General features: G+C 37.2%; 2 protein-coding genes across 2 annotated transcripts; one reads left to right on the top strand and one right to left on the bottom strand.

The window, feature by feature from the left end:
* Nucleotides 1-422: 422 nt before the first annotated feature.
* On the bottom strand, nucleotides 423-4,559 carry zgc:110319 (uncharacterized protein LOC796111 homolog). The gene is made up of 8 exons (XM_042432992.1): nucleotides 4,457-4,559; nucleotides 3,828-3,925; nucleotides 3,590-3,725; nucleotides 3,125-3,191; nucleotides 2,914-3,025; nucleotides 2,764-2,827; nucleotides 2,354-2,528; nucleotides 423-1,366 (listed from the first exon to the last, which is right to left on the bottom strand). The coding sequence occupies exons 1-8, from the start codon at nucleotides 4,519-4,521 to the stop codon at nucleotides 1,298-1,300; spliced, it is 786 nt and encodes a 261-aa protein (XP_042288926.1). The 5' UTR covers nucleotides 4,522-4,559; the 3' UTR covers nucleotides 423-1,297.
* Nucleotides 4,560-4,619: 60 nt separating this feature from the next.
* si:dkey-228d14.5 (uncharacterized protein LOC796266 homolog) lies at nucleotides 4,620-11,196 on the top strand. The gene is made up of 8 exons (XM_042432993.1): nucleotides 4,620-4,995; nucleotides 6,070-6,136; nucleotides 7,223-7,270; nucleotides 7,371-7,433; nucleotides 7,524-7,591; nucleotides 7,672-7,802; nucleotides 8,610-8,787; nucleotides 9,781-11,196. Exons 1-8 carry the CDS (start codon nucleotides 4,977-4,979, stop codon nucleotides 9,972-9,974), a joined length of 768 nt encoding a protein of 255 aa, XP_042288927.1. The 5' UTR covers nucleotides 4,620-4,976; the 3' UTR covers nucleotides 9,975-11,196.
* Nucleotides 11,197-11,612: the final 416 nt, after the last annotated feature.

Consider the following 11,612-nt stretch of genomic DNA (forward strand, 5'->3'; position numbering starts at 1 on the left):
GAAAATGCATACTGTTTAACTGGATCCAGGACAAGCCTCTCGCTGTAACACCGTGATACAAGGAAATCTTTGGCGTTCCTCCAATGGAGTGACTCATTGCCAGGATAAAAGGCAAACAAGAAGGTTCAGGAATATATGACAATCCATGATAAAAAAAAATTACCCACAGACCTCAGTGAGCTTATAATGAGAGGCTCTGGTACACTGGACAAACATCTGTGCTCTACAGTCTTGATGTGCAGCTGAATGTATATTGTTGTACTGATGCACACTCTTCAAATTCTTGTTTCATAAGTGTTATTATAAATGCTTTTATTTTGTTGATACCACCCTATCTAATTATCAAGGTTATGTCAGTTCATGTTGAAAAAAGAAAACTTTCAATAAATTTTCATTAAAAAAAAGCAAAAAGAGCAAAAAGATTTGCTTTCAAACTGTGCACTTTAATGTGATACAGTAAATGTGAAGAATGAAGAACATAGCACATACAGTAGATATAGCGTACAGATCTTTTAGGATGTTTTAAGTGCAAACCTACTTCCACTTTATCAATACATAGTAGTCATGTATAGATGATGCATTAACAAGCAGAAATTCTTTTGTTATGTTTCATACAGTATATGGCGGCAATAACTAGAACACCAGATTTGATCATTCATCTTCGTTCTGCATGACAATGTTTAAAAGTCAAAACCTTCACAATATGTCCGGCCTAAGAAAATATTCATTCAAAATATACAATATTTATAAGAAATAAATACAACACAGCATTTACAGCCATCACAGCAGAACATCTTGTCTGGTTAGAAAACAACAGTATTTTCTGTATACAGGTAATACAGTTTATCTCTCATTCTTGGTAACAGGGGGCATACAGTATGTTCATATGTACCTTTTGACTTGTCGAAGCAGGAAAAGCACAGTTGGTACACTGATAACATTTGCAATGGCTCAGTTCCATTCAAGTGTCCAAAGACGCCATTCTGGTGAACCATCAGGCACTATACAAAGGTCATGAATTTGGAAAAACTAAATTGGATTCAGCCATCATTAATGTTATTAATTGTGCTTCCTACTTTAACATGTCAAAATGTCAGCTGTGAAAAAGGTCTAATACTGCTTGAACTCTTTACAGTATATAGTATGCACACATAATAGCAGAAATAATTTTGTGTCTTCATTCTTATAGTTGCAGAACGGTAATAAGTGCATTACTTTAATGCATGTCTGTGTTTTTACAAAGTGCAACACATTTTTCTTATAACATAATTCATGTGTGTGTTGGTCAATTAAGTTTTTAGTCTTGTAATTTGCGCTCCAGCTCTGAGAAAACTTTCGCATTGATTTCATCCACTTCATCTTCCACCTGTGCGAAAAAAGACAATTACGACATGAACATGAGTGTTTTAGTAATACATTTTTTCCATGTTTCCAGGCACAACAAAACCTTTACTTTGTAGCGGTAATGAAGTACATCAAAATAAGATTCCCTTTTCCTCATTATAATTTTCCTCTACTCTAGGTGCCAAAGCTGAAAAACTCTACCCACAGACTGGAAAATCACTGTTTGGTTTGATTGCTCAGCCCTTAAGGGGACATATTAAGCTTTTTCTGGTTTTCTGTTATTTATATACTGTTATGATGTCCAAAATATATGCTTAACATGATCAAAGTTCTAAAACGTGAAGTTAACGAAATGCTCCGTGCAAGTGAAAAGCCCAGGCTTCAGCCTGATCTGAATGCCTCCTCTGCGACATTTTTTTCTACCTTGACGATGAGCTGACGCTGGATCTTTCATTCAGTGGCCTTTGTTGCTAAGGTTGTTACTCTCATATTTGGGATCATATTTCGGCTCAAACATGTATGGATGTATTTGAGAAGTTGACATTTTGAGTAAAGAATGAGAAAAGGTAGTAAAATCCTACTACTAGAGTTTGTTTCATGGTTTGTTGATGTAGCTTCAGGAGCTAAAACGGCCTGTTTCACACAAAGGCTGGACTGAGGAGCTGCATAAAGTGTCAGTATGAGTTAAATGAGGATTTCTTTTTAACTGTAAATCATGCAAAGATATTCCAGTAGAGCCCCAGATTAAAAACATAGACTTAAAAGTGTGCATAATAGGTCCCCTTTAATAAAGGGTCCAAAAATAAAAATAAAATGAGTTTCATCACAATTTTCCACACATGATGATTTGAATATCCAAATAAATTAGCAACTTCTGAAACCAATCCCAACGTGAGACCAGCAGAGAGGCTAGGTGTCAAAACAACAACCTGCACAAATCTCTGCTCATCTACAAAAAAAAGAGAAAAAAAAAGAGCAAGAAGACAGAAGTACAGATCTTGATTATCACCTGTTCCACCGTGTCTACTTCTGGAATATAAAACTGCAACATGTTCTGGATGCCGTTCTTCAGGGTCACTGTAGAGCTGGGACAGCCTGTGCAAGAGCCCACCAGCTTCAGCTTGACCGTGCCGTCCTCAAAACCCTTAAAGATGACATCACCTCCATCCTCCTGCACTGTGGGTCTTGTGAGTCAAAGAGGCCATATCATGTTGTACAGAACAAAACAGCACAAAGGATACATAAAGACTCATATCAGTACAAGTGTTTTCTACCACACTGTCAGCATCTTTTTTATGAGTAAAGAAATATGATAAAGGAAATATTTGATCAGGATTTAATTCATATTTAAAATACATTAAGTACAAACAGTGAGCAACTGCCATAACATATTGCCAAATTGCATTACTAGCTTTGTACCTGATTCTGGTGTCAAGAAGCTCCTTTATCATCGACACAATATCATCATCATCTTCAGACATACCTACAGTACAATAGACATACAGTGTGAAGAGATTTACGCAATGTACAGTACATCAGATGGCCGAGACGGACATGTTGCATACTCACTGCTTTCATGGTGCACTGCTCCTATTGTTATTGGGTCACCACTCTCAAAGAACTTAGCAATGGTATCCAAAGCATGACGCTTGATGTCTGTCCACTCCACATCCTCATCTGTCTGACAGGACACCAGCAATCTCATGTGTTATCTCACCATAGAGGTTTCACAGGAATAGAGTCACAGAGACAAGCTGTTAAGAGTACATTTAATACTTACTTTAGTGACTGTGATGAAGTCAGGGCCAAAGAACACACTTTTTACTCCTTCAATTTCAAACAGGTCCCTGAAGGAAACATGTTATCATGTGATTATTCAACAAAAATTAAAAACATACCAATGACAGCATGAAGTCTGCGTTCATTTTAGTTCATTCAGTGATAACAACATCGACTTGTCCTGGCTTTTATCTAGAGTGTCACTGATGATTGCACTGTCTTTCGAGATGTCATTTTTTAATCAAGACAAGATAAAATGTATCAGTAAAAACAAAACATCATATCTACACAATGCATTCATGCAGTCAGTTGAATTTGGAGTATCGCAAAGTGTAATTTGTCACAGCTACTGTATGTACTTTTCAACCAAGTAACCTCATCACTGTCAAATCTGAAGACAAACATGCATTCCTCAATGAAGATAATGTTCATTTTCAAAGCATTATGTCTGAGCATGACACACAACCTGGCTAAAGATGAACATTCAGCTGAGCTCGGAGAGGGAAAGTCAAGCGTCCCACTTCCTAGAACTGGTTTACCAGGGAGAAACTTCAAGCTTCTGGGGTTTGGAGTGTCTTGAGTTTGGATGGAGAGGTGTCTTACTGAAACATGTTTAAAAAAAAGCATCTTAGTTAAGATTTTGTGTCTACATTCATTAATACATGTTTTGGTGGAAAGTGACTGTCCAGAAAGTGGTTTCTCACTTGAGAAGTGTGTGGTTCCTGTGCTGGACAGAGGCTGAACTCTCCTGAAGCTCTGGGTCGAGCACTGAGTGTGGTATGAGCTCGTCTTGTCTGGAAACCTTACAACAAAAAGCGTATTATTACTACCACCATGTCTGTCAGTCAACACAGGAATTCAACTCATTCATTTATTGAGGCAGGCCTAAATAGCGATGTGGTGTTGGATGGAAGAAAGCAACGTCAGCAAATGTTTGACTTAGTTGTTGGCTCAATATTTTAATGTACAAGTCTGCAAACTAAGTATCCAGCGGTTAAGCAATTAAACGGACAATTAAGTAATTGTTAAACATTAGCTGCCATGTTAGCTGACAAAAATACCTGGGATCAGGAAAAGCCCTTAACATATGAAATTGTTAATTGTATGAAAATACGCCAAATCAGGAAGCTAATTAAACTAGCTGCCAGATATCTCCACTTATGAGGAATAATGGGATTACTTTGTGTCGCAGTTTGCTAGTTAGCTAGCTACACGTATTATCTCCACGACACGTCCGAGTCAGGTTTATACTTTAACACAAGCATTAAATCTCATCACATAAGCAGCACAACGTGTTCACAAAACGACATGTTACAGCCTTGAAAAGTCAAACCTAATGTGAGTCGTATTTATTGTCCGTAGCAACCGGTGGAGACCCCATCTCACATGCGACGCCATTTTGTTTGTTTTGAAAATGAGAACCGCGGGTCGTGTCTAGCTGGTAACCCTAGATTACCAGAAACTCTCGCGAGATTTATACGCGTTGTTCTTTCATTGTACGCGTTATTTATCATTGTACAAAAATAATTCTGTTTTATGATGTGACAACGCAGTGATTAATGTCTGGTTAGGTTTAGGTACAAAAAACACTTGGTTAGGGTTAAGGAAATATGATGGTTTTGGTTAAAATGATCTCTCTCGCGAGATCTTTCGCAAATCTAAGGTTACCACCTAAACAAGACGCTTCTTGTGGTGGACAGCGCGAAATCCTGATTAGAGGGTTGATTGATATAGACTTCTCTTTAGTGTGTTTTCTCATGGCAACAATGAAGTTAATTTATCGGTAGAAAATCAAACAAAAAAGATACAGTAATAATACTAATACATCGTGGTCATAAGAAGCTGCGTCTATCATGATAGCAGCACAACAAGGTGGTAAAATTTCAATTTAAGTAATAAATTAAGTCATATATATATATATATATGAAAACATGAAATATTAGAGTATGAAGTTTTTTCACAATAACTACACTTGAGACAGAATTCAGAAACTACATTTATTTAAGTAAGGTAGTAGTAGTACTCAAGTAGTAGTAGGCTACCACAGTGTAAAAATACTCAATTACAATGATCGGTTGATTAAAATGTCACTACATCATATGTTCCTAGAGTAATATGTTTCTTAATCTTGAAAGTAACTGGTAACTATAGCTGAAAAATGAATGTATTGGAGTAAAATGCACAATATTTACCTCTGAAATGGAGTTGAGTAGAAGTTTAAAGTGGCATGAAAATGGAAATACTCAAGTTCAGTATAATTACTTCAAAATTGTACTTGAGTAAATGTGGTTAGGTACTTTCCAGCACTGTATGACAGGGGAAAACAAAGCATTACAAGTCATTACAAGTATTCAAAGAATTTCTTACATAATAGTCCTATTGTTTTAGTTCTCCAACCTGACATTTACCTAAAGTATTAGTGCACATATACATACAGGTTTTCTGCAGGGAGACTCCATATTTCAAAGCCAAAGTGACTAGTAGTGGATCATATACTCCTGTAGCTGTAGTAGTAACTGGCTTAAGATGGAGCATATAGGTGAGTCTATTTGAAAATAAAACATGCAACGTGACAGCGCCAATAAGGCCCACCCCATGTTTCCCAACATTTGTTCAGACAGGGCAAGGTGGTGCTCAAAAGGAGTGGCACAGTAAGAGAAACTCTCTCATAAAAGCCGGGCTGTAATCTGGATGGTGGGAAACCATAACTTACTACAACAGTGCAACATTGTTTCCTTGAGGAGCCTCAACTACGGTTACATCCTATAGGGGTTGGACTTTTTTTCCTTTTTTTTTTTAAGTCTTGTACTTATCCTGCTATGAAATTATGAGACTGACTCGATGAGGAATCTACAAACCCCTGAAGAGGTTTCCCTTTGAGTGTTTTCAAGACACCTTAAGGACTCCTTGTTTTAAATTTTGCTGCTATTCTTCTTTCGCGCTTAGACATGTTGCTCTGGATTATCTTTCCCATCTCCCTCTCCCTGGTGTCCTTCATCGGAACATGGAGCGTGTAAGTTTACCACAAATTCACACCTTCTCATTTGTCTTTACACACCGGTGAAACTATTACAACATTTTGTTTTACAAATGCAACTTTTATTCTGCCTCTGTGTGCTTTCATGCAAAAGTAATTAATTAAAAGTGAGTAATTAATTTGAGACCTCCTGAATATTCTTAATGGGCCAGTAAATACAAATGTTCATCTGTATTCTTCACATCTTAAAGCGTTTAATTGAAAGCTGATGTGTGTTTGTAAGGTTTCATGACAATGTGACTTCTGACAGGCAATATTGACAGTGACCCATCTGAACTACATTATGATTGTCAAGATTTGTATTTGACACTGTACATTCTGGCTAAGGACATTAAGTAGTTATACTGATCACACTTGGACCTCAAACAGGGAGTGATCTGATAATATTACATTGTTTTGGTAGATATGATAACATATCTTTTATGTGCATTTCAACCATAGACTATACATAAAGAGATAAAGCATGAGAAAAGTTGTGCTGTACTAAAGGTACAGTACAAGTATTATGACAGCCTTGAAATATGTGATCAAGCTAGTTTTGTCTTGCAAGGTGTGCAGACAGGACCATCAAGATATCTCAACAGACAATACCCGCAAGCATGCCTGTAAATCAAAGTGCATGTTGATAATTATTAAGCTTTGTTAGTTACTGGCTGCCACCCACGCAGTGATGTTTTTCCTTTCTACATCAGTCCTATTTGTTCATTCTTGCTTTGCCACCCACATCTATTTAGTATTTTACTGAATATCTTATTTATTTATAAATATTGATGAGTAATTAAGTTGTTCAGAGTACTTTTTTGTGTCATTACAGGTGGTTTCAGACTATAGTCAAGTGTTTTTTTTCTTTTCAGTGTTAAAAATATTGGTGTTTATTCACTGCTCTCAATGGTTTCATACCTCAGAAATCCTTAAAATTGAAAAATATTCTGCCTTTTTCCCAAAAAAAGGAAGATATGCTCTTTCTAGAGGCTGTATTATAACATAACAAAAACTACCAAATGCTGAAATTCCTGTCAAAATTCTGGCATCATCTGACATGTTTTTGTTTTACGTTTATAGATATGGCCTGGCCTTCTACAACAATCATGTGTGCTCCCTCAGTGACTGGTGAGTTGAGTCTCATTACTGTAGATAGTCATAAATTTGAACATTTGACGAACATTTGAATAATGTTCGATTCTCTAAAACCTCACTGATTTGTCTTCAGGGGGGGTAACAACTTCTGCAGTGGGAATCTGTCCACTGACTGTTGCCACGTTCCCACCATAAGGTAAAAATACAGTTCACTTAATTCCATCTTTAATGTTTCCTTCCTTATGAGACATTGCCAATAATTAACTGAACAAATTTATGATTCTAGCTCAAGTGGAACCAGAGCGCCAGAAAATTCACTTTTTACAGCCACAATCAATGCTGGATCCTTTCTGTGTGAGTTTACCTGCTCGAGACACATTATACAGTAAATAATACAAGTGATATGTGTTAACCAACTGTGATCTCCTCTTTAGTTCTGCTGTTCTGCATATTCCACCATGCCCACATCATGGAGAAACATGCATGTCATTCCATGCTGAGCAGGATTGCGATGGCCTTTGGTGTGGTGGCAGCACTCGGGGCGTTCGCAGCTGGAAACTGCAACGTAAGTATCTGCTGCTGAATATGTGTGGATACGTTTTAAATTATCATTTTCATCCGATATAAAAAATACATCCCACAAAACAGTCAAATCTGACAAGACATCATCATACAATGTTAACAATAAAGTTTAACAGCCTCTATTTGCACCTGTGCAGAAAGAGCAAATAAAGGTAGGTGACTGTTTGTTTTGTGTCTTCTGTAATGATTTATTTACAGCACAAGAAAAGTCGGCAAAGCCTTGGTTTAGTTTTATATAAATTGTACCATATTTATCTGAGTAAGAACATTGTAATGAACAAGTCCATTAACACAGTATCCACAATGAGAGAGAGCACAATTTAATTTTCTGTTACTAAACACCAGTTAAACAGCTGTTATCTGCACTATAAACCAAATTAAAATATTATATTTTAATGTAATGTGTTTACTGCATCATTAAAACCAGACATCCTATTTAGTTAAACTGGAGTGGAAGGGAACCACTTGCAATGAAAGGATTTCCTGGTAAATTCCAATATCACAACAAACACAAACATTTGAACACATATGAGTAATAGCAGGAAGTAGTTCTCGTAATTAGATGAGACGTTAAACTGCACTCTTTACACTCTTTATCTCAATACATCTTTACTGTAGATGACAGCTACAGGTTTGTTTTTTATGTCATAAACAAACATAAAACCATTAATAACATAGAGCAATAACAGGAAACTCCTGTGTGGACACACAGATAGCAATCTATATATCAATCCCTCCTCTGATTTTCAAAATCTGTCTGTCTATTGACTTTACTTCCTGTCCTCCACAGCCACATTACCTGTCACTGCTGCACTACCTTGGAGCTGCCATCAGTTTCCTGTGCATCTGCTTCTACACTGTCCTGCTCACTGATCTGACCAGGAAGTGTGTGCTGACGGGATATGAGAGGGTTCTCTACCCTTTACGCATCGTCTCCACTACACTTCAAACCATCGTCACCATCTGCTGTATCCTTTTATTAATCTAAATTACTTGTCATTTTGTGCGGTAAGCATTCCACAAAACCCCCCATAAATTATGACCACAGGCGTGCAGTGAGTTGCGGTTGGTATAGTAAGTAGCACAACAGTAAACTATGGTTGCTTTGGTGTGGCTTGAATCAGGACATTTCAGCAATTGACTTCAGCTGTAATGCTTGAGTAACTCTCCAGCTGTTCTCCCTCTGTGCCATAATCGGATCCGGTCCGCTGCTGTGTTTACAAAGTGGGACTGGTCACAACAGAAGCAGCTACACTACATTAATAGAAGTGATGGCTTTTTTTTCTCTATCAATCTTTAACCATTGTTTCCCAATAACACCCACTGTCAAATTTAATATGCACCATCTTCACCATGCTTCCATCTAGAAGCTTCACTGTAGTAGTTCAGGGTTTAATGTCGAGCTCAAAGGTACCTTGACACTCGTTGATGATGCACACCTCCAAGTTTGATGACTAAACCTCTAAACCTCCGGTTAGAAGCTGCCCTAATCAAAATTGAGTACATTATTCACGTGTGCATATATATATACACACTAGCCTGTGTATGCAAGAACATGAGGTACTGTACTCCAGGATCCATCACACAGATTTAATCATATATATGTGCCATATGTGCCTTGATGAAGGTTATACATTTTGCTAAAGTTGACTAATCATTTAGAAGAAATAACTATTTCTAAATAGAAATCTGTGTAAAAAGTGTATCCATGAAGTTTCTCAGAGAGTTATGGTATTTCTAAAAGTACTACATCACAGGCTCCAGTTGTTTTTGACTGAGCACTAAAAGTATATTTTGTGCCTTGATACATTTCAGTTTTGTCGTCATTGAAGTTTTTAAGCTGTTCAGGAGAAAATCTCAGAGGTGATTTTTCACCAGTGAGACATGTAACTGCTGTACTGTGGGCGATCTGCAGACCAGCCACTAACTGTTCCATACATCCTTAACTCGAAACCCTTCAGATACTATTTTATTTGCCCAGGACGAATACTTTTATATCCATTTGTCTGCCATATTCGAGTGGATGCTCAGCGTCAACCTGGAGCTGTTTGAGCTCAGCTATGTTGTGGAGTTCAGCTTCTTCTCGTCCTTCATGCTTTCAAATCTGCTGAGCAAAAGAGAGGAAGAAAAGCCTCTGATGATACAGATGTCGTGATATCAGGCTGCCACGGTCCAGCTGGAGGAAAGCGAAGAGGGACTGAGTAATACATCTGTAAGGACAGTGGCTGGACTGTGGCTCGAAGACCAGTAATTGACTCTTCTGCTGGGATGGATCATTGATATCCACTAATGGATTATGACCACTTTTATTTCACCCTTTTGATACTGTTGCCTAAAACTGTGTTATTTTCTTTACTGGGTGTTTCCGTTCCTTAGATAAAACATTCCTTATTTATTGAAAAAAAAAACCTACAGCATATGAACAAAACACATCAGTGATGCTGCCAACAGAACAAGAACAATTAATCTCAGGTATCATACGTTTCTCTGTACTTTGTGCTAATTAGATTTTTGTGCAATGCTCTTTTTGTTGGTTACATAATAGTCCTATTATGTGTCTGTCTATTGGCATTTCCAGTTTTAACATGTGTACAAATCACATAGTGAATAAGTTTACATAGTAAATCCCTCCACTCCCTCCCTCCCCACCCCACACTCCCAGATCCTCTAGATAGAGTATAATTTAGAAAAATAATAAATTACACAAATCAAGGACACTTAAGGACCAAAAAGTTATTAAAATCTCATTGATAGCTTAATATTAAGGTTCTTTATTTGGTCTAAGCACTTGTATATTGCTCTGGCACTTTAATAAAATCATGAAGACTATACAAGCTGAGCAGTCCTGTTATTCAGCTTGAATGCAGATTTGACGTAGTAGCTCCGTCAGAAGGGTGGAGCAAGTTATACACCCCATTCAGACTTGAACCTCTGTGGAATCACAAGATCCTGTTTGACTGGATTATTAACAATTATTTAGCAAAAAAATGTTCCAACAGTTGATTCACAGTACATACTAAAGACGTCAACAGGCCAAGTTACATAAACAGAAGCCTCTCATGCCGCGGCTGTTGTGTCATTTCCATTACAGAAATGTTAGGTGTGGTCTGTTTAATGTATTTCAGTGTATGGTTGTGTCAAATCAAACTAGTGGTTCTTTTTTTATGGTATTTAACTTTTGTAAAGCACCTTTAAAGGACACGTTCACAATTTTTAATAGTCAGATGCCCAAATGAACATTGAAACAGGTTTTACTTGTAATCATTCCTCCTGTTCATACTGACGTTTACAAGATCACCTCCAATTGAGCTTCTAATGTAAGTGATGGGGGACAAAATCCAGTTGTTTTGAGCAAAATGTACTTAAAACTTTATCTGAATTTAATATCTGTCAAATAAAAGGGATATCTTCCAGTCTTTTTTGTAAAAAAATTCCCTTTGGCTCTCAACGGACAGTGTTTCCCTGTTCAGCTGCAGTGGAAACATCTTAACAAAAAGAGGGAATTTCACACTAAAAAGACAGTAACTTTGAAAGATATGTACTTAATTTGACTGATTTGTTGAGCAGAAGCTTTATATTAGCTTCAAGTAAACCCTTAAATATATGTTTGCACATAAGGAGCGCTGTGGATTTTGTCTCCTATCACTTATTATATTGTGAGTGCATTATGAAGGGATCTTCTAATGGACAATATGAACAGGAGGAAAGATTACAGCAAGAAAAATGTGTCAATCTTCATTTTGACACCTAGCTGTTGTTTTAGGACAAACTTGGAAAAACTGTGAACCTGCCC

The sequence above is a fragment of the Thunnus maccoyii genome, chromosome 14, assembly GCF_910596095.1.
Source record: "Thunnus maccoyii chromosome 14, fThuMac1.1, whole genome shotgun sequence".
In the NCBI taxonomy this organism is placed as follows: domain Eukaryota; kingdom Metazoa; phylum Chordata; class Actinopteri; order Scombriformes; family Scombridae; genus Thunnus; species Thunnus maccoyii.

What these genes read in the sequence shown, in the direction of transcription:
- zgc:110319 (XM_042432992.1), bottom strand. Translation starts at nt 4,521, where the DNA reads ATGGCGTCGCATGTGAGATGGGGTCTCCACCGGTTGCTACGGACAATA. An exon ending in AGGAACCACACACTTCTCAA is followed by an intron (nt 3,726 to 3,827) that starts GTGAGAAACCAC and finishes AACATGTTTCAG; the next exon opens with TAAGACACCTCTCCATCCAA. An exon ending in CTTCTTGACACCAGAATCAG is followed by an intron (nt 2,529 to 2,763) that starts GTACAAAGCTAG and finishes TTGACTCACAAG; the next exon opens with ACCCACAGTGCAGGAGGATG.
- si:dkey-228d14.5 (XM_042432993.1), top strand. An exon ending in GTGTGCTCCCTCAGTGACTG is followed by an intron (nt 7,271 to 7,370) that starts GTGAGTTGAGTC and finishes ATTTGTCTTCAG; the next exon opens with GGGGGGTAACAACTTCTGCA. An exon ending in TGCCACGTTCCCACCATAAG is followed by an intron (nt 7,434 to 7,523) that starts GTAAAAATACAG and finishes TTATGATTCTAG; the next exon opens with CTCAAGTGGAACCAGAGCGC.